General features: G+C 44.6%; 1 protein-coding gene across 3 annotated transcripts in view; it reads left to right on the top strand.

Annotated features, from left to right (window-relative positions):
• The first annotated feature begins 1,247 nt into the window (after positions 1–1,247).
• Sh3d19 (SH3 domain containing 19) overlaps positions 1,248–22,666 on the top strand; it is a 154,829-nt gene continuing 133,410 nt past the window's right edge. The window contains exon 1 of one of the 3 annotated variants that reach the window (XM_021157571.3): positions 1,248–1,593. In XM_021157571.3, coding sequence (XP_021013230.1) covers positions 1,482–1,593 — 112 coding nt within the window. In that variant the 5' untranslated portion in view covers positions 1,248–1,481. Of the gene's footprint in view, positions 1,594–1,957; positions 2,592–22,666 lie in introns of those variants that run through there. The other 2 variants (XM_085835792.1, XM_021157573.3) reach the window with 2 other exon arrangements.

Below are 22,666 nucleotides of genomic sequence, written 5' to 3'. Positions count from 1 at the left end.
CCCCCCTCCCCCAACCCCAAGTCCTACCTAGTATTTAAAAGAAATTAGACTGTACTATTTAGACCAGTATTTAGACCAGTATGCATAAAGCTGAAATGAACGTACAAACGCTCTCCCTGACCCCCTTATGCATAGCTTCCCTCCTCACCACCATCCTCCATATCGGGGCACATTTGTTACAACTTAATCCTGCTCCAGGCACATCTTTATCGCCCACAAAGTTCATAGCGTACATGGGGCTCATCCTTGCTGTTGCACACTCTGTGCCTTTGGACTAATTTATGACATGTATCACAGAGTACTTTGACTACCAAAAAAGGAAAACAGCAATACCAAAAAAATCTATTCCCTCATGAGGTACTTTTTTTTTTTTTTTCCGAGACAGGGTTTCTCTGTGTAGCCCTGGCTGTCCTGGTACTCACTTTGTAGACCAGGCTGGCCTCGAACTCAGAAATCTGCCTGCCTCTGCCTCCCGAGTGCTGGGATTAAAGGCGTGCGCCACCACGCCCGGCTCTCATGAGGTACTTTTTAAGGGGTGATACAAGGGGGATGGGCCTCGATATGGTAGCATACTACTGTAATTCCACCACTTAAGAGGCAGAATGATCAGGAGTTTTAGGCCAAATTAAGACACGTGTGTGGGCTGGGCGTGGTGGCGCACGCCTTTAATCCCAGCACTTGGGAGGCAGAGGCAGGCAGATTTCTGAGTTCGAGGCAAGCCTGGTCTACAAAGTGAGTTCCAGGACAGCTAGGGCTATACAGAGAAACCCTGTCTTGAAAAATAAAAAAAAAATAAAAAAAAATAAAAAATAAAAAAGACACGTGTGTGTGTGTGTGTGTGTGAGAGAGAGAGACAGAGAGAGACAGAGAGAGAGATAGAGAGGAGAGACAGAGACAGAGAGAGACAGAGATCTCTTAGAGTCTAGACTCAACTCAAGGTGGTGTGCCCCAAGTGAAGTTCAGCCTCTCCCAGTTTGTGCATCTCTCCAAGACTCGCCTAGGAACCGGTTCCTCCCCCTTTTGTTTAAGTGTCAAGCAAATGGGTTTCCTGTTGACTCTGGAATATTGTGAAAGGGCAGGAAGAGGCCAAGCCTCCTTGTCTCTCTCTCTCTCAACTCCCCAACCCCTTTATTTATTTTGTGCACGTCTGTTTGGGTTGTGGGGGTGTTTCCAGCTTGTGCGGCTGGAGGGCGGCCTCAGCAGCCCGAAACCCCTCCCCGAGGAGGCGAGGCCGGTCGGGAGCCCGCCCGATCCCAGGCTGGACCTCTGTGGGGCGGGGAAGGGGACCGGACGGGAAGCGAGCTGCCGAGGAGCTGCAGGCCGCCGGTGCGTGCCCAGAAGGCGGGGTGCTCGGCCCGGCCCGCGCCCCAGCTCCGCGCGCTGCAGGTGGAGCCCTCCTTCCCCGCCGAGCGCGCTGGCGAGGGCCATTCGCTGCCCGCAGCTCGCCCGCCGTCCCCGGGCTGCGCGGCGGCGCCTCGCCCATGGCTGAGGGCCGGCGGCGGGAGGACGAGGAGGAAGAGCTGCGAGAGCGCCGCGAGCTTGGGGGCCCGCGCCGCGCCCGGAGCCGCGCGCTCCCGGGCCACTCGGCTGCAGGTGAGACGCGGGGGACGCGGGGACCAGGGGCGCACGGGGGGTTGGGAGCATCTAGGACCCGGTTCTCCGCGCCCACTCATGCCCTGCCCAGCTCGGCAGCTGCTCTCGATGCTGCCTGGAGGGGACTGACACCTTTAACTCCTGAAGGCGAGAGGGCGGGACAGTGGCCTTTCTATCCTTAGCCTCCTTTTCTCCTTTTTGAGAGAATTCAGATTGGTCTCTTTACCTGTTAGTGGCCCTGGAGCCGAAACTCCAAAATTTCCGTGGAAACTAAATCCAAGGCGGCTGGCTTGGAACTTGTGGCTGGGTGATTCCTTATCTGTAGGTGAGTCAGAGGCCATGCCCTACGTCTCTCTCTCTCTCTCTGGACCACAACCCCTCCCTATGGTTTCGCCTGGGCCACCCCAACCTGGTCAGACCACGTGCCCATGCTGAATCAAGTCTTGTTTCAGCAGCGGGTGAACTTCGGACCTCTAGTCCCTTCCTTCCCTCCCCCACAGCGCTGATTTTCTGCTTGAGAGTTAATTTGTTGCAACTACCCTCCCCGTTGTAAACCGGGAGTGCCCAATGTAGTATTGGAGAAGGGAATTCTTTTGGATGGAGGTCATTTGGGGGCCTATAGTTAGTTACCTTTAAGATCTTGTTTTGGGACACACCAACGAAGCACGAATCAAATAGCTTGGTGCATAAGTATAAAATTAAATGTGGATCCACCCTCCTTCCCTTTACCTGGGGTGGGTTTTCAATGTAACCGTAATGGAGATGAAATTATGAGGCCAGCTGGTTAACCACAGTTATCTGAAACTGGATGGAAGAATTAACCTAGAAGATGCATAAAGAGGTATTGGGAAGACTCAAGGGAAATCCAGTCACCAGGCTGGAGCCTTCTTAGAAAGGGAACATGGAGAGGCTCTTCTGTGTGACCACCAGGAGAAGGAGAAAGAAGTTGGGTCTGTGGAATTGGAGGGCAGAAAATGGGATAAAAAAAAAAAAAGTCGGTAAGTGTATTCCGAGTAAGACATTCTGGAAGCTTAAAATTAACTTTATGCCTGCCTGCCTGCTACTGGGCCTTTTTTAGAGTAACACTTGACTGTTACCATGAACACCAAGTGATAATAATCGGTAGTTTTGTTCAATGTAAGCCTAACTGAAACAACACGTAACTGTTGAGTAAATAATTCAGTATCATGAAAAAGTTTGCAAAGTTGTGCCTTGGTTGCTTACAGATTTTAAACGTGCATAAGTACCTTGGATTCTTGGTACCTTTCAGAAGAAAGTCTCCCTCTTACAGGGGACTGCACCATGGAGAGCTGTGTCGGAATTTAAACTAAATATGACCCAGATACAGGTTCAACAGTTTCTTCAGTGTGTGTTTTTCCCACAAGGCCAGCACAAATGTTACTTTTGTAACTTTTTACTAGTTCCATAATGTCTGAAGGCTGCCAAGGCCTAGTCTAGGCTCTGTGATAATAGTTTGCCAAGACTTGGTAGCTTCTGCACCCAGAAATAAGTGTTTTCAGCTCTCTCACCCTTAGCATGGCCTTCCTTCACGAAGGGGTGAGGGGTCAGCATGATGCCTGTGAGAGGGTCAGACTTGTAATTTTAGATTTTATCGTCTTGGGGATAAATTATTTAATAGTCGACAAGCGGTGCTTCCCTCCCGCCAAATGTATTAACGTGTTTTCCAACTCCTTTTTGCATTCCTTACCAAGCTTGGGCATTAACTGCAGTACTTGTCCGGTGGCCTCTTCCAAAAGAGAGTGGGAGCTCATCCAGAGGCCTGACAGTCCCTCTGCTTCTTCCTCATGGTAGATGGCTTTGCCTGTTCTTTGCGGTTCTTCCTCCCTCCCTCCCTCCCTCAAGTTAAAGGCTTTCTTTCTCTTTAATCTCACATGGCTTGATACACACCATAACCCTGGGGCTTGTAGACTTGAAACAGCCAATGAACTTTCTCGCCCTGCTAAATTACATGTGGTTGCGTAAGTTTATCTATTTTTGTAATATACATACAATAAATTATAAAGCGAAGGCTCTTCTAACTTATTATGGCTGAGTAAGAAAAAGAATATATCAGGTCCTTGGAATGACATCATTCTCTATCCCTCCCAGACATTGTCCCTTCCCTCTGGGTAGTTAACCATTAAAAACTTTTCCTGAGTGAGAGAAAGTGTGTGTGTGTGTGTGTGTGTGTGTGTGTGTGTGTGTATTTCTAGGGACTGAACTCAGGCCATTGTGTGTATTAGGCAAGTGCTTACCCACTTACTATTAAAAAGTTGTTTTTGAGACTGTTTTCTGTTTATTTGGGGGGGGGGAGTTCAAGACAGGGTTTCTCTGTATAGCCTTGGCTGTCCTGGAACTCACTTTGTAGACCAGGCTGGCCTTGAACTCAGAAATCCACCTGCTTCTGCCTCCCGAGTGCTGGGATTAAAGGGGTGCACCACCATGCCGGGCCTGTTTCCTGTTTTGTCTTTACAATTTACGATACATACACACTCCTATGCAATACTGTTGTAGTTTGTACCTTGACTTAGGTAGACTCATCCAGAGTGCCTTCTTTCTCTCAAGGTCATGCTCTGTAGCCTGGTCTGCCTCACCACCTAAGAGCTGGATTACAGGAGTATGAGCACCAGGGTTCTTTTTTTAAACATCATGCTTTTTGTTTTCTTTTGTTTTGTGCAGGGAATCCTTAGAAAACAATTGCGTTTTAGTAATCATTTCATCTTACAGGTAAGAGAGGAGGCTAATTGATTCAGTTTTTACCTTCATAATATGTATCTAAGTTTTCTGAGGTTTTGCTTGTTTGTGGAGGCAGGGAGCATGCATGTTAGAGGTTGACCCCAGGGCCCTACCCATGCCAAACATAAGTTCTTTCCAGGCCTGGTTTGTTGTTGTTGTTTTAATTTATTTTTAAGGTTCAAAGATATTATCAAGGGTACCAAATGGACTTTTTCCTCATATTGATCAAATTGTTTTTTTTTTTTTAATTCTATTTCAATCCCCTCCCTCACACATTACTTCTTTGTTTTTCTGTTTTGCTCTTAGTGATAAAGAGAACCACATAGAAAAAGTTATAACCTACCAGGGGTGAGAGAGAGGGGGGAGCTTAAAAGAGAAAGAGAGCAAGCAAAAGGATGCAGAAGATGAGGAGGAAGAGAAAACCATTTGAAAATGGGGCCATAACCCAATTGACATGAATTTGTGAGGAGCCAGGGGAGCAGAGAGGACAGCACTGTCCGAGTGCACTGATGCCGGTGGACACCGCGGTGTGAACCTAGCACCGTGAGAGATTCATTGTTGATGGTGTGATACAAAATTCTGATTGCCTCACTTGACAGTTAAAATGTAAAAGCCAGACACATCTGAACTCTTGGAGCATCTTACTGACCCATTAAATGCCACTCTCAGGCAGGGCAGACAAGATGTGGGTATGTAAACCCAGCGTTTCTTTTTTTTTTTTTAATTAGGTAATTTCCTCAATTACATTTCCAATGCTATCCAAAAAGTCCCCAATACACTCCCCCCCCCCCCAACCCAGCGTTTCTTAAACGTTTCCTTTGTGTACTGGAATTGCCGTACAGGGGTTGTACAGACACAGCTTGCCGGCTGCCCTTTCAAATCTCTGATCCCCATCGGTTTTGGGAAAGGTCTGAGGACAGCTTGCTGGAGTCTTCTCTTCTTCTGCCATGTGGGCCTTAGGGATAAAGCTCAGGCCACTAGTCACCTTTGCCCGCTGAGCCATCTCACAGGTTGAGATCTAAGAATATTCTTAACATGCTCCCAGATATTTTGATGCTTCTGGGTCTTTTTGAACAGATTGGTTGAAAAACACTGAGATGCGCACGGATAGATCCACTGGAGTTTATACTTCATTCTGGGTTTCTTGGCTGCTTAAGAGATTCTGTGATTGATTTACGTGGGCCAGCCCAGACAGTCAACTGTTCTTGACTTCTTTGTCATTGGCCAAGAATTCTTCATCCATCCACACTGCTAAGTCTGGTGTGTTGGCATCACCGTGTTACCCTGGTTGGTGCCGGTGAAGTGTATCATCTGGAGGCCAGGGGAAGGAAAAGCCGGAGTGACCAATTCTTTCCTGGTTTCCTGAGACTGACTTTGCTTTTTGAAACGGAAAGTTCCCTATCCCAGGACACCCAGAAGTGTCAGCGCATCAGGGTATAGAGTCATCCTCTGTAAAGCCAAGGTTGTTCAACTTCTTTTGACCTTGGAGGAAGAGGAAGGGAAAGGAAGGTTAAAGTTGGCTGCTAAAGTGCTAACCTCAGAGTAAGTGTCACATTTTCTTTGCGGTTGTTTGTAATATTGATAACGACGCAGATTGCTGTGGGGTTTTATCCCCGTTGTGTAGAATGGGACTTCTTCAATATGTTTTCATTTGACACCCATGTTGGACTAGAATAATTTTCATATACCTCTAGCTGTATAGGCCTATAAAAATGGTAACTGATAAGAAATCATAAAGAATTTCTATCTTAAGGCAATCCTTTGATAGACATGTAATATTCTTACTTATTAAAGAGAAAAGCAAATTTGCATACTCTCCAGGTAGGTGTGGGTTTTGTTTGTTTGTTTTTTAAGTTAATTCTTGGCTGAAATGTTTACTGTACAAGGTGTTAGCACATCTTGAGAGAGTGCGGACGGAGAATGCTGCTCACAGAGGCACACACATGACTGAGGGTCAGAATGGCTGAGGTCCTCTTAGGGTTGACTGTTGCAAATTCCCTTCTAGTCCCAAGACAAAATTCATTTAATTAATTTTTTAAATGAAATTTAAGGCAGTATCTCAAACAGCAGTTTGAAAAGTCAAACATTCCCACCCAGTGCGATTTAAACGTATACTGATTTGATACATTGCTAAAGAATGGTGCTAAGAAAATATTGTTTGCATTTTCCATAATTAATCCATGTTTTATTTCTATAAAAGCAGAAAACTTCTTCTATACAGTAAAAAAAAACACTGCAATTTATAATAATCTCAAATATGAACCAGGGTGTTTCAGGATGTGTTTGTTGGTGTTGATGGTGTGATGGCCGTGTGTGTGTGTGTGTGTGTGTGTGTGTGTGTGTGTGTGTGTGTGTGATGTAGACTCTGTTCTCTGTTCAGAACCAGGGCTGTAGTGAAGCCCAGGGCTGCAGCATGGACAAGAACTGTCAGGAGTATTTGAATCTGCTGCACATTTGATTTTGAATATATTTTTGGCCCTTGCATGTTCAGAAACATTTTACTATTCCCAGACTTTTTTGCAATTATACATCCAATTATATGCAGGGTGGCAGTCCACACTCTAAGGAACTGTGGTAAATATATTTTTCTCTGTTCTTTTTATTGATTGTTGGAGGGTTTTTGTTTTTGTTTTTTTATTTTTTGGCTTTTTTTTTTAAACCAGGGTATGTAAACTTTTGTAAGTTACATACATTGCAAATATTTTCTACTCTGAAGCTTATCTATTTCATTATTGTTTTCTTTGTGGTCTCTTTGATGTCAGTGTTTCTCATTTTAATATAGATGACTATGTAAAGTTTTCCTTTATAATTGTGTTCACTTCCTCTTCCTGGTGAATAAATGCTATCCCTACAATAAATCCTGAGAATATGTTTTTCCTGTAGCATTTTATTAGAATACTCCTAGAATACGGCCAAACATGTTGTAAATATTTATAGCTATTAGTGTTTACTTTCTATCTGCTTTTTGCTACTGCTAAAGTATCTGAACTTTTGTTCCATCTGGAGATTGGTTGTGGGTTTTGTTTCAGCAGAAGATACAACAGGGACACAGTGTTACCACTCAGCAATCAGATGTGGTCGCTGTGAAATGCACTCTGCTCTTGGAAACACCTTTGTCCTACTAAACTCCTAGAGACTGAGCCTGGTTCTCTATCTTGGCATTCTGTAAGCCGTCAGATGACGATGACAATGACCACAATGATGATGATAATGATGATTGTTGTTGTTGTTATTATTATTAGTGTGTGGGTGTTTTGCCTGCATGTTGGTCTGTGTACCACATGCCTGGTGCCCATAGAGGTCAGAAGAGGGTCTGGAGTTCCAGACGATGGTGATCCCTCGTGTAGATGCTGGGAATAAAACCCAGATCCTCTGCAAGAGCTCCAAGTGCTCTTAACTGCTGAGCCATCTCTCCGGCCCCTGTACAGATTATTTTAACCCTGCCCAGTAGTAGTGCTTAGGTTTCATTATTGTCAAAAGTTTGCTCTTGTGACTTAATTTCAACCAATCAGAAGTTGACAGTTTACTTTCCTTCCTCAGTCCTGGAGATCACACCCAGGGCCTTGAGTGTGCTCGGGAAGCACACTGGGGAGGCACCTGGGGTGCACTCCAGCCTCACATTATCTGTGCTGTCTTTTGCTTCCTCTTCTTCTTTTTAAAATTTATTTGTAAGCTAAATGCTGACCATTTTATTTTCTCATTTCCCAATACACCTGAAAAATGCACTTTTATTCCACTTTCCCAACACACACACACACACACAACTGTGTATAAGTGTTTGCCTTCATGTGTGTATGTGCACCATGCACACACCTGGTGTCTACAGAGGCCAGAGTGGGTATGGAGTTTCTGGACATGGAGTTACAACTATTGTAAGCTGCTGTGTGGGTGTTGGGGGCTGAACCTGGGAGTAGCAAATCTTTTACAGATCTTTAAACAAAAGCAACAAAAAGTCGATTTAAACTAAATACAAATATCTTTGTAACTATTTACAACTTGTCTGCCAGTGTGCTAGTACACTTCAATATCCTGGTACACTAAGAGAAAATACTCACTCCATGACTCTATCCTTTAGGGATAGATTAAAGAGGGCCTTGCTGTGTAGCCCACACTGGCCTCAGGCTTGTGATTCTCTAGCATCAGTCTCTAAAGTGCTGGCATTGCGGTTGTGCCAGCCTGTAATTGACTGACTCACACAACCTGTTTCTGCTAGGGTGTTCCTTCTCCTCCTTTGTCTTCACCCCTGCACTTCTGTAGCTCTATCAGCTGTCGCATTCTGGGGAGAACATCTGCATTCTGTTTTCAATCCTAATTCCAGCTTTGCATCTAGTCTCAATTAGTCTTGTAGCCCTGGCAGTTTACAGCATCTTCCTGGACCTTTTGCTTTAAGGTTTTGTGTTGTAGGTAAAGGATTCGTGCTGGGGTGGAGGACGCCCAGAGCCTTGCGTGTGCTGAGCAAGTGCTCTGCCGCTGGCCCAGACAACTTGTGTTTCCTTAGTGTTTACTTCCTGTCCTTACTGTGTTGTTGGATCCCACCTAGCTACTGGTAATCTTGCATGTTCTTGCCAGGCCTCTTTAGGCTTCTTGTGGCTGTGGCAGCTCTTTGGATATTTCTTGCTTTTTTTTTTTTTTTTAATGCCTTTGATGTTTTTGAGGAATAACAATTGGATATGTTGTACAATGTGTCTCTACTGGGATTTGTCTGACAACATCTGAGAAGCCTCTGTCTGTCTGTCTGTCTGTCTGTCTGTCTATTGCATGAGAACATGCAGCTGCGTGTGCACCATAGTGGGCTTGTTCTCCCGTTCCCCCTTGAAGCAGAGGCAGGGTCTCTTGGCACTGCTGCTGAGCTGTGCAGCAGGCTGGCTTACCCATGAGCTTCTGGGTAAATGTTCTGCCTCTGCTTTCTGTCTTACTTTAGGAGCGCTAGGGTTACAGATGTGTGCTATCTCCTCTGGCTTTTTATGTGGTTCTGAGCATCACACTCAGGTCCTTTCCCACCAAGCTGTCTCTCTGGCCCCTGCTGGTTTTCTAAAGATTAGGCTGGGTGCTAGGAAGCGCAGAGGGGTGATGTGCTGTCTTTATCCAGTATCAGGGATGTATACAATCCGTATTACCAATTGCATTGGTAGTGACTGTCAGGTTTTTATACTTTAACTTTGCTCCCCATGACTTTCATACAGTATGAAGTGAAGGAAGTCACCCTGCGAGCTGCCCCAACAGAGTAAGATGCCCTGACAGTCCTCTTTTGACATAAAGCATCTACATTTAAAAAAAAAAATCTTCTGCATAAAAGGCATTTTTTTAATTTCTTTTCTTTTTCTTCCTTTCTTTTTTCTTTTTTAGACAGAGTGTCCTGTATTTTGGGCTGGCCTCAAGGTTTCTATGTAGCCAAGAATGACCTTGAACTGGTGATCTTTTTTTTTATTAGATATTTTCTTTATATACATTTCAAATGTTATCCCGAAAGTTCCCTATACCCTCCCCCTGCCCTATTTCCCCCTGCCCTACCCAGCCACTCCCGCTTCTTGGCCCTGGCTTTCCCCTGTACTGGGGCATATAAAGTTTGCAATAACTGGAGATCTCTTTGCCAACATCTCTTGACTGCTGAGATTACAGGCAACTGCCACTTGGTTTTCAAAATTCTGGAAATTTCTAACTCAGGGGCTCCATGCTTGCTAGGCAAGCTTTCTACCAATCAGACATCATTCCTGGCCCCATTTCCCACTGTTTTCTACTTCCTGGGTATCTTAATCTCTTCAGCTCTACAGACCAATGGGATGCTCCTGTGTCCTCGAGAATCTCAGTTCCTCCACCCTAAGTCTTTGTGTACTTTCTGTACTTTTTTCATGGTTTAAACGGGAAAGATGTGAGGTGCACACCTGACTGAGGTGACCCTACAGCTAAAACTCATTCCCACTAGAGAGCTCTATCAATAGGTATGATGACTAATATACATTCCTTTCCACTTTTGGAAATGGAGAGGAAGTCAGAGAGCTGGGGAGGATTTGGAAAAACACTGGGCTCGCTCTGATGAATCAGATATTGAGTTACTATTTGATTGTGCATAGGTGCCAGGCCGTTTGCTAGTTGTTTCTCATTCAGCCCTGGTGTGCGTCCTATGAAGTAGGTGTGACTCTTTCCTTCATTTTGTGAATGAAGGGCTCAAGACCTGCCTAGGGCAGATAATCCACGGAAGGTTACACGGATAGAGATAGAATAGGACTGAGTGTGTTGCAGGCACTGGTCTGCCTACCCCTCATTCATCACGCCTTCTTTGAGCCTGGAACACCTGTGTTGGTGAGCCTGGCAGCGTAGTTACGTATGGAGCTGCTTCTAGCCTGCTGATGAGTTGCAAGTCAGTGTTGAGTGGAGTTTCTAAGAGTTTTGTTCTTTAAGGGGTTAGCTCAAGGCTGGAGAGATGGCTCAGCAGTTAAGAGGCAGGGACGGCTCTTCCAGAGGACCTGGGTTCAATTCTCAGTACCCATATGGTGTCTAATAACTGTCTGTAACACTAGTTCCAGGAGACCCAACATCCTCTTTTGGCAACCACAAGCACCGCATACATGCAGTGCACAGACATACATATGATGTACAGATATACAAGCGGTGCACAGACATATATGCAGGCAGGTTTTTTTTCCTTTAAAAAAAAAAAACTTAAAGAGGTCAACTTAGTTGCATAGAATGGCCTAATCCCTTATCACCTCATCTTTCCTCATCCTACTATGAGTTGGTAAGCTTTCTATCACTGTGACAAAATGTCCAAGACACTCAACCTAAAGGAGGAATGGTTTATTTGAGCCATGGGTTCATAAGTTTTGGCCTGTACTTGCTTAGTCCCATTGCCCTTGCACCTATGCCAGGTAATTCCTCATAGCCAGTAGTTCTTGGCACACGAAGCCTCTCTCTTAATGGCAGCTGGAAGCACAGAGAGAGAAGAAAAAGTGCCATGCCTTGCACGATCTAACTTCATTTTACTAGGGCTTACCTCATATCAGTTCCCCTACTTCCCCAAAGTGCTGAAGAGCAAGCCTTAGACACATGGGCCCCTGGGGGATACTGAGGATCCAAATGGTAGTTTGCCAGAAATAAAGATAGCTCACAGTAGCTATCCCGGGTCCCCAAGAGCAGAAAATGTCAGTGGTAGAACAGAATGGAATCTCAGTTCCTAGAGTCGCTGCCATTTGAGCCTTTGTTTGCCTTCTTTCTTTAAGAAAACAACAAAAACAATAGCTTCAGATGTCTTGATAAAGCCTCCATTCGTTATCCCATGCCCCTAACCACAGTCAGATGTAGCCCTTATCTGGTAAAGGATCTGTGGTGGTTTGAATACGCTTGGCCCAAGGAGTGGCACTGTAAGAGGTGTGGCCTTGCTAGAGTAGCTATGGCCTTGTTAGAGGAAGTGTGTTACTGTGGGAGTGGGTTTTGAGACCTTCCTCCTCACTTCCTGGAAGTCAGTCTTCTGAGTGCGTTTGAATCAGAACTCTCAGCTTTCCTCTAGTACTGTGTGCCTGGATGCTGCCAAGCTTCCTGCCATGATGATTATGGACCGAACCTCCGAACTTGTAAGCCAGCCCCAATTAAATGTCTTTGTCATGGTGTCTGTTGATAGTGGTAAAACCCTAACTAAGACAGTGTCACTGTGGGAGTGGGCAATAGACCCCCTTCCTAACCATGTGGGAGCCTGTCTTCTCTTAGCAGCCTTCAGATGAAGATGTAGAACTCTCAGCTCTGCTATACCTGCCTGGACAATGCAGTGCTTCCTGCCTTGATGATAATGGACTGAACCTCTGAACCTGGAAGCCAGCTCCAGTTAAATGTTGTGGGGAGCTCGAAATTTGGCAGGAATTTGACATTGAGCTAGGAGGAGGAAGTAGGCTCAAGATGAATACAACTGAGGAATGTGTTCTTTTTTTTTTTCTGAGACAGGGTTTCTCTGTGTAGCCCTGGCTGTCCTGGAACTCACTCTGTAGACCAGGCCGGCCCAGAACTCAGAGATCCGCCTGCCTCTGCCTCCCAAGTGCTGGGATTAAAGGCGTGTGCTACCACGCCCGGCTGTTCTTTGTATCTTGATGGGCCTTGGTCATTGTGTCTCTTCACAGCATTCAAACCCTAACTAAGACAGGCTCCAACTTGAGCCTTTTGCCTCCTCTTATCACTAAACTATAATGTACTTTGTTAAAACAAGATTTCCTAGGCCTGGGGCTGGAAAGTTGACTCGCTATTGGTTGCTTTTTAGACAACCTGGGTTTAGTTCCTGGTACCTACATGGTGGCTCACTGTGGTCTGTAACACCAGTCCCAGGGGATTTGATGCTCTCTTCTGGCCTCCTCAGACAAATAAATGGTGCATAGACATAAATGCAGGCAAAGTAGACACCACACACACACACACACACACACACACAGACACACACCACAACACACACACAACCAACCAACCAAAAGCAAACATGTGGGTCCTTATAATATTTTTGGCTTATTTTAATAACCTTGGACAAATTGTTTCAGTTGTATGAGTGCCTCTTCTTATTTTGGTTACCTCTTTTGATTGGGGATCCCAGAGATTGATGATGATGACTGTGTTTCTAAGTTTGAAGTTTACATGCGTTGAGGAGTCCTGGTGGTTACCTTCCAACAAGTCAGGAATATGGAGACAGCTTTTTTCCTGGTTTTGGCATTTGCCTCGTGTCAGCTTCATTGAGAATAAATGAGCAGAAGCTGTAGAAGGAGGCGCTACTTCTCTTCCCATGCTTTCAAACAGGTTGTTGTTTGCATTGCTAGTGAAGACCATAACACCTGGACCGCTGCCGGGCGGGCGCGGGTCTAGAGTTTGCCCGGGTTCAATATGGCTGCCTTCACTGCAACAGTGAAGTTTCCAGACGTAACATTAGTCAAAGTGTCATTGTATTTGGAAGGTTGTTAATTTTTAACTCCCTACAACATCTGTTGAGTACATTGTATACAAGATAGAGGATTCATTTTTTTTTTTTTATAATAAATATCACCATTTCTAAATAATCCCTTGAAAGTGTTACAACACCACTGGTGTCCATGATTCCTTCTTACCCTGAGACCACACCCTTTGCTGTTCATTTCTTCAGGAGGACTTGTCATATAGTGGAGAGAGCTGGAACTCTGGGGCTACAGGGTAGCTTTGTGTTACTCAGTTGAGTATTGCCACTGGAGTGGAGGATGCGGCCTCTTGGCCTCTGGGTGGATTCTGTTGGACTAAGGCATGTGGGTGCTAGTTTTAAAGTGTGCATTTTTATTTTATTTTATTTTATTTGAGACAGGATTTCTCTGTGCTGCCCTGGCTGTCCTGGAACTTGATCTGTGGTCTAGGCTGGCCTCAAACTCACAGAGATCCACCCACCTCTGCCTCCTAAGTGTTGAGACTAAAGGCATGGCTTATATTTGACTTAATAGGATGCCTTATATGAAATGCCTTAATATCACAGCATTATTTTATCTTCTACCTTATACTATTTTTTTTTTGTATAAATACTTCATAGTGTGGCATAATTTCCATATTTCTAGCAGCAGGCAGTCTCCAGTGCTCCTCAAATCTCATTATGTCCATAGACCCACTGGAGGCCCTGCTAGAATGCAGGTCCTGGTTTTGTGGGTTTTAAGATTCTGTATCTTTCCTTCCCTTCTTCTCTGCTCTTCTATGTTCCTCCTCCCATCTTCTCTCCCTCAGTGATGGGGGGGTCTTACTGTGTTTCCCAGGCTGGTTTTGAACTCCTGGGCTCCTCTTGCTACATTAGCCTCCTGAATAGCTGGAACTACCTACAGGCTCCTACCTACAGGCTCCTACCCCTGTGCTCAGGTGGTCCTGCTGGTGACTGTACCTGGAACAAATCGGAGGTCAAGGCCATGTCTATCTTGTGGGGCAGTGGCTCTCCATTCTGTCAGGTATTAGAGTCAACTAGGAAGCAGTGCACACATTCCTGAATCGGGGGCCTTGTATGCTAGCAGGTTTTCTCTACGGAGCTATTTCCTCAGCCCTTGCTTCTGAGACAGTTTCTTGATATATAGCCCAAGCTGGCTTCAGACTCATAGGCCTCAAGCTTGGAGGCCTCTAGCTTCCACCTGCCCGGTGCTTAGGATTATAGGGGTGTGTGTATATATATATATATATATATATATGTGTGCCTATGTGTGTATGCCTACGTGTATGTGTGCGTCCATGCCCTACTGTTCTTTAGTTTTAAACCCTGACTTGATTTACTGTATCATATTTACTTGTATCATTTTATTCTAACCTGAATCCTGTGTACGCAAAGTTGGGAAGCCTCTGTTGCTTACGGCCTGCCCCACTGAGGGGAACCTATTTATCTAAGGAGCCTTTATGCTTTCCTGTCTTGTTTTTTTTTGAAATGAAGCCTTTCTTTTTTTTTTTTTTAAAGATTTATTTATTTATTTATTATATGTAAGTACACTAAAAATAAAAATAGATGAGTCTTGGGAGCTGTAGAGACAGCTCAGTGGTTAAGTGGCTACTCTTTCAGAATTTCTGGTCTGGATTCCCAACATCCACATGGTGGCTCACCACCATCTGTAACTCTAGTCCCAGGGGATCCAACATTATCCTCTGGCTTTTGCAGGCAATGTGCAAACACACACACACACACACACACACACACGGAGATATTAAAAGAAGGACATTTTTAAAGGGGCCATTCTTTTTTTTTTTTTTTTGGGTTTTTTGAGACAGGGTTTCTCTGTATAGCTCTGGCTGTCCTGGAACTCACTCTGTAGACCAGGCTGGCCTCGAACACAGAAATCCGCCTGCCTCTGCCTCCCGAGTGCTGGGATTAAAGGTGTGCGCCACCACGCCCGGCCTAAAGGGGGCATTCTTTAGCTGAGCACTTATCCGTCATGCAAACTCTCTGGGCTCCTCCCTTCTCTAAGATCACAGACAAAACTCCTATACCCCACTTTTATTATTATTATTTGGGTTTTAAAACAGGACTTTTTATGAATATCTGGCCAGGTGAACTCTGTCTTCTTCTTCCTTGTCAAAGTGACTAGAAAAAGCAACTTTACTGCATTGCTCAGATACAACAGTTATTAATAATGTTAAAAAGGAATGTGTGCGTAACACGGGGACAGTTGGATAGAAGAGAGCCTGAGTGTTCTACCTTATGTTCCTGCACTGTTTGAGTTCACCAGTGAGTGCTTACTATTTTTGAAAGTTAAAGTTAGCTGGGCAGTGGTGACACACACCTTTAATCCCAGTACTTGGGAGGCAGAGGCAGGTGGATTTCTGAGTTCGAGGCCAGCCTGGTCTACAGGGTGAGTTCCAGGACAGCCAGGGCTACACAGAGAAACCCCTGTCTTGAAAAACCAAAAAAAAAAAAAAAAAGGAAAGTAAGTTTAAAGCAGGAAGGGCAAGGAGGTCGGTGGCAGAGCTGGAGCTTAGCTGTTTCGGCTTGAGTTTGTCTTTAGTATAGAAACAGCAAAGTGAAGCGACTTATGGCTGCATTCGTATATGTGTTTATATTATTGTAAAATGCTATTTTCCCCTGAGATGAGTTACTGTAAAAGTAATAGCAACTGCTGTCCTGTTGATAAAAGAAGTGATTGATAAACTGTCGTGCAGATGATCATCGGAAGGGAGCATGTAATTGTGTTTCCACTGAAGCTCGTTTTTCAGGACGCTGCCTAATCCATCATTTGTTCATAAGTTTGGGCTTATCCTATTCACATGTTTCCACAGATGCCATAACCGCTTGAAAATCAATCCTCATTTATATCACTGTTGCCTGCCTAATACAATTAAACATCCCAAGTGTTTCCTGCTTTATTTTAATATGTATTTTATCTTTTTCTGAGGACTAGCTTATCCTCAGTGGGCATAGTTGAGTATATATCTTTCATGAGAGCAGAGGCAGGTGGATATCTGTGAGTTTAAGGCCGGCATGGTCTACATAGTGAGTTCTAGGACAGACGGGATTACATTGAGAGACCCTGTCTCAGAAAGTAAAAGCAAATCTAAACTAAACTAAATGTCCAACCTCCTACTGGCCAGCTGTCCTAGATAGTTAACATTAACTGCCAATCAATGTGACAAAGCCTAGACTCACCTGCAGGACGTGGTAAAGAGTATCAATTGTGTAACTGTATTTATCTGTTACTCTGTTGCCAACTTGCTGAGGCATGTCTAGATTGCCTTACTTGATCTGGGAAGACAGCCTCCTGCAAGAAGTGCCACTGTCAGGGAGCAACCCAGGGAGCAAGCCCCAGCCTTCTTCCGTAGTTTCTGCTTCAAGCTCCCATGAGCTCTTGCCATGATTTCCCTCAATGATGGACAGTGACCTGGAAGTGTAAGCCAAATAAATCCTTCTCACCCCTAAATTGGTTTTGGTCGGTGCTTTATACAGTAACAGAAAGAAAATTAAGGGGCAAGAGAGATCGTTCAGTAAGGAGCATTGACTGCTCTTCCAGAGGACCTGGGTTCAATTCCCAGCACCTGAATGGCAACTAAAGACCGTCTGTAACTCCACTTTCAGGGAATCCAATGCCCTCTTCTGGACTCTGAGGGCACTGCACACACATAGTGCACAGTTATACACACAGACAAAATACTCATACACACACACACACAAACTAAATAAAGGAAACTGAAATATAAACTGTATGAACACAACTCTCTGTCTCAGAATCTCCATTGACAAATATGAAGGATATGGACCTGGGCCTCAATTTTATGACTGTTTTATTGGTACACAGTCACACACGCTCATTTATCTATGGCTTGAAATAATTGTCGGCTTGCCTTTTAGAGTAAAAGTTTGCTAATTCCTGTTTATCAGATTTCCTTTCAGGCTTAAAATTCTTGGTTCTGGATTTGGATATGTAGGCCAATATCCCCACCAGCCCCTTCTTCTTCTTTTTTTTTTTTTTTTATTTTTGGGGGGGGGGGGTTCGAGACAGGGTTTCTCTGTATAGTCCTGGCTGTCCTGGAACTCACTTTGTAGACCAGGCTGGCCTCAAACTCAGAAATCTGCCTGCCTCTGCCTCCCGAGTGCTGGGATTAAAGGCGTGTGCCACCACGCCCGGCTCAGCCCCTTCTTAGTAAATTACTAGAAAAATTCAACTGAAACATGAAACACCATAGATTATACATTATTACTTGTTAGCCACCGGAATCTGACATAATTTGTCACGAATGTACTGGTTACAACAAGCTTTAACAGTCACCACCATATTCAGCTGGAGAGGTGTATGCACAGGCTCACCCTGCTGCTCTTCTGGGATCCTGGCTGAAGAAGCAACCCCTAACTGGGAAGCACAATGGACAGAAATCTGAGTGCCAGCATTTAAAGCCTCTGTTTAGAGCCTGCAGGCTTCCGTCTCACATTTTGTTGGCTAACATCGTATTAATGGCCTAGTGGCATTAATACAATTAATACGACTATGTAGACTCTGGATAGCCTGACCAGAAATCTGTGATGCAACAACTATAAAGCTCCCAGGTGAGTCCTGGGGATCTTTAGTGGATGGATAATTTATGTACAGGGGATACAGTGATGGTAAGAGGAAGCAACAGTGCCTACATAAAGCTTTGCTAGTTTGACAAGAACTACATAGTTCTTAAGTGCCACTGGCACTGGCAGGCAGTGGCCAACCTGTTATTATCTCATGGAGACTCTGACTCAGAGCTCCACAGTCTCTCCACCCAGCTCGCTAGGTTCCCACTGGCAGGTAGTTACTGTGCCAGCCCTGTGCTTCAGTACCCCCACGGCCTTTGTGGTGTACCTCAGACAAACCCACACTTTGCTGGGCCATAACTCTCTTGAACCTGGAAGAGCCACAGCGTCAAGGAAAACACCACACAAACTTAGTTCAGAAACGGTAACTCAATTGTTGGGTACAACAACTAAAATCCTAATCTTGTAAGCCTTATTAAATCTAAATTCTCCGGTGGCAAATCCTGACGGATCCACCATTGAAACCGGGAGACACTCGTAGCTACATCTTGTCCTCACACTATCCCTGTACAAAAAGACCTAACTTTCTCCTGCTTCCTCTCTTCCTCTGTCCATCCTGGAAGTCCCACCTACTTGCCCAGTGATTGGCTCCTTTATTCATTGGGGAATTGGTTCACAGGAAGTCATCTGAGTACATGACTTATTCCTCGTTCCTGGGAAAGTAGAATTAACATCAAAATACAAACCACACCAGGGCCATCCACAACACATATCTTTCTTTACTTTTTATTTAGAGACAGGGTCTCTCACTAAGTAGCCCTAGCTGGCCTGTGTAGACCAGGCTGGCCTGGAAGTCACAGAGAACCTCCTGCTTCTGCCTCCACAATGCCAGGATTAGTTGTACAATGCCAAGGTTTTAGCTTTTAGCTTTTAGGAGCCAAGTATATTCCTTGTCTCATGATCCCTTGCTTCATCTCCAGCGCAGCACCTTTGCTTCTCTACTTTTGCATCGCCAGGACATCTTTTGGGTCACCATGTCTTATGAGCATCTGTGTGATTCTCCTGCCTTAACTGTGTCAATAAGCCTTGCCATTACTTAGGGTTACCTACATAACCCAAGATAATGTGTCCACTTTGTGATGCCTGATCTTATGTGTAAACCCCTATAACTGTGTATGAAGACATACTGACAGGCTGTGGGGATTAGGACATTGAGATCTTTGCAGGACATGCTATTCATACCATTACCTCATTTGATAGCACAATACATCTATCCCTCCTCTTCCTCCTTCTTCATCTCATTTAATGGTACAATCACCATGAGACCAGTGACCTGTGAGCCTGGTCGTTCTTAGTTTCTCTTCTCTCTTTCCCATCCTGTCTCCATCCTACACCAGCTTGCCTCCAGATCACATCCAAAGCTGAGCAGATGTTGCCTTGTTGCCGCTACCCGGTTGTATCCAGTTTTATCAAGTGCAGAATGGATGTCTTGGGCATCCTGGATCCCCAGGCTGTCTCCCTGCCCCTTCTTTTCACTCTTGGGTGTTCTGAGTTAATTGCAGCGTAATACTGTGTGGGCTAAGTGTCACACGTGGCATATGTTGTGCCACAGGGCTAGACCTCAGTTACCTCGCTTCAGCCATATGGAGATGGAAGTGAACTCTTACATCAGAGAAGACACTGGAGAGACTTCATGTTGGTTAAAGATAATTATCTTGAAAGGCAATTAGGATCTCCATTAAAGATTTTAGTCTTTTTTGTTCATCTGATTGAGTATTTCCTCTCCATCTTTGGAGATAGAGAATGAAATTGAGCTCTGATCAGCTGAGCCTCCCTCCCTCCCCCCCACCCCCCCCCCCCCCCCCCCCCCCCCCCGTCTCCTTCCTGAAGAAAGGGTATGTTTTAAGAAGTTGCAGAAGGGTCATTTCTATTATGTAAATAAAGTGTACTTTGTCAGAGTTGTTGGGGAGACTACAATAGCATCGATGAAACAAGGCATCTGAGAAAGTGGAGTGCCACCATTGAAGCAGAAGCAGTGTGCAGGCCTCCAATCCTATTCTGTGGTGTCCCCACACTCGGGACGACAACTGTATGGCTTGATGAGATTGAGGGGGAACCAGGTCATTACCTGATACACTTGGTAACAAAGGAGAAAAAAAATCTGGATACCGTGATCTGTACACTTGCCCCTCTCACTTTTTGGGGAAAATGTTGACTAGATATTTTCAGCAATTTTTATTTGTTAAAATCCTACCTTAATTAAAATTTCTCAAGACATCTGAAAACGAAAGGTAGAATATATGAAAATGAGATACTCCGAGAAGTAACATATTCTGAAAATTAAAATTGATTTTAAGTCAGAAGTGCTATATTGAGCCCTCCCAAGGCGGAGGATAAAGATGCCCTTGTTTATGTCCTCCTTCGCTCTGTCGGTGTGATGGCGCTGGCTACATTAGTTGCCAGTAACTGCTTGACATTTCAGTTTTGTGAATACAAATGTCTATTGATTTTTTTCCCCCTGCAGTAATGTATTAACAAGTTCCATATCCCACATTTTGGGTTATACTTTCCATTTTGTTTTTTAGCAACTGAAACAGAAAATGTATATAATTACTTTGCGTCTTGTTTTGAAATGCAATCACAAGTATTGTTCAGATCTTTAGCGGGCCCCAGATATATCATAGAGAAGTCAATATTTAAGTTAGCAGAAGGTAAGCTTCCCTGTTCTCTCCTTAATGAGAGAGAGTTCATGTGCTGTGCAATTCACCCCTTGTCTGTTGATTTTTCTCTCCTGGTGTTGGAGATAGGACTCAGAGCTTTGATTATCATGGCAAGTGTTCTACCACCAAGCCACACCTCAAGCCCTAATTTTAAAAACCATTCCTATGGTGCTTTTAATGTATTTTGTTGGTATTCTTTGCTTCCTTTTCTGAGCAGTAGACAGAAATAAGTGCACTGAGATGTACAAAGGAAGGGTATTTTAGGTATGGAGGGCAGACACAATAAGGCCATGAGGTGGGAACGGGCAAAAGAGCCTGCTGGGTATCTTAATGCTGGATTTTAATTCAGTGTAAAAAGCAAGCTGTGGCTTTCTCAGATTAGCAGTGTAGATGGGCTCTTGCTGTAAGGATGGGGCAGACAAGAAACAGGAGAAGGAAAACAACACGTGTCAGATAGAATCCTGTCTCTTACCGGCTGCCTCTTTGGTTTTATTTTTCTCCATCAGACTTTAGTTTGTGTCTTTTGCACTTGATGTTGTCACTCCCTCACTCGGCTGTAAACTCCTTGAAGGCAGGCTTAGTGTATTGCAGGTTCTGCTGTTTATGTGCCTGTTACATGGCGTGCACTTGATACTGTTGAATACACACTGACTCATTTCAGACCTTCCCAGGGGAAGGATCTGCTATGTCATCCAGGACTGGGTGTGTATCTCTGAGGCAAGACCCCTGGCCTCTGTTCAATCAGGCTCCCATCCCTGCTCTGTCCCATCATGTGACAGATCCTTTGATAGCATGCTTTGCACTCGGACCTTGCACCTGCTAAAGGTTTAAGCTTTGTTTGGCTCCTGATTCATGAGAAAAATTTTGCCAGATGCTGTGCTGTGGGGAAGGCGCTTCCTGTTTTGAGGAAGCGGGCGTTTGGTGGTCTTGGTCTGTGTCCTTTTTGCCCTGTGACTCTGGCTCACACCTGTACTTTCTATTCCACACTGGTCCTTGGGGGTAGTCTGTCTTTCCTCCTCTGCTTCTGTCCTTTCTCTCGGCTGTGTCATCCAGAGCTGCCTTAGCTTCTGTTCTTGTCTGAAAAGCTTTCCGATCACCTGCCTTAGTAGTCTCTCCTCGGGCTCTGCTGTCTGGGCAGGAACAACACCATTTTCCCCTTTATCCTTTTACTTCATCAACACCTGAGCATAAGAATTTCATCGGAGTCCGGGCTGTCTCAGTAAACAGGGTACTCAGGTCCTCACAGGGTATTTGGAGAAGACAAAAATAAGTCAGGTGTTTTTCCTTCTTTCCTTCATTCAGATCATTAGCAAGACTGGGATACAGTTGTAGACAAAAACAAAAAATGTCTTCACGCTCGTACGCCTTACATTTTGATAAGACGGATATAATAATTATACAGTTATATAAAGCAATGCTAGGTTATTGCTGTGTGTCGAGTTCTCTGAGGGAAGGCTCCACCATGCTGTGCAAACGTTGATTTATAAAGATTTGTTGTGGTCAGGAGAGCCACCAAGAGCTTCAGGAAAGGTAATTTCAGAATGGCGGTCAAGGTAAGAGTTGGAATTATAAGCATGTGCCACGTCCGGCTTTTATACTCACTTCCTACTTAATGTGCTTAAATAAATACCAAAAAGTTGGTTTAAGAAGTTGATTTACCATAAAAGGCACAGATGGCAATAAACAAGTCAAATGAGAAAGGATGACTCGAAGATGTATAAATGAAATTACACCAGGAAATCAACGAAGAACATAATGACCGTGGTCCATTCAGGACTAAGCTCTGAGCCCCTGTAGTCTAAGCACAGAGGTCTTTTCCTAGGTCTGAACATTTGAAGTCTTTTATTAGAAACCAGACACTATGGGACCTTTGTAGGTTAGTATCATTTACACCTAAGACCTCCGGGCTCCAGCTCATTGCATCAGTCTGTTTAGTTGATTGATTTTCGTTGTTTAGATGGGGTCTCGCTTTGTAGCCCAGGCTGGCCTCAGACCTGCTGTCCTCTGCTTTCTGGGGGCTGTGCTGTCACACTTAACAATACTTTTAGTAGTAAATCACAGACTAGAATTTTACAAGAACTAAGCGACTTCCATGCACTGATAGAGGAGGCAAAACAGAACAGGTAAGTCCTTGAGGCAGCTAAGGTTCAAAATAGACTCTGTTGGAGTTCCTTGA

This window comes from Mus caroli, unplaced genomic scaffold, assembly GCF_978045245.1.
Source record: "Mus caroli unplaced genomic scaffold, Mus_caroli_1 scaffold_3, whole genome shotgun sequence".
NCBI lineage: Eukaryota > Metazoa > Chordata > Mammalia > Rodentia > Muridae > Mus > Mus caroli.
Note: the sequence above shows the minus strand (reverse complement) of the source record. Positions and strands in the feature narration are given on the sequence as shown.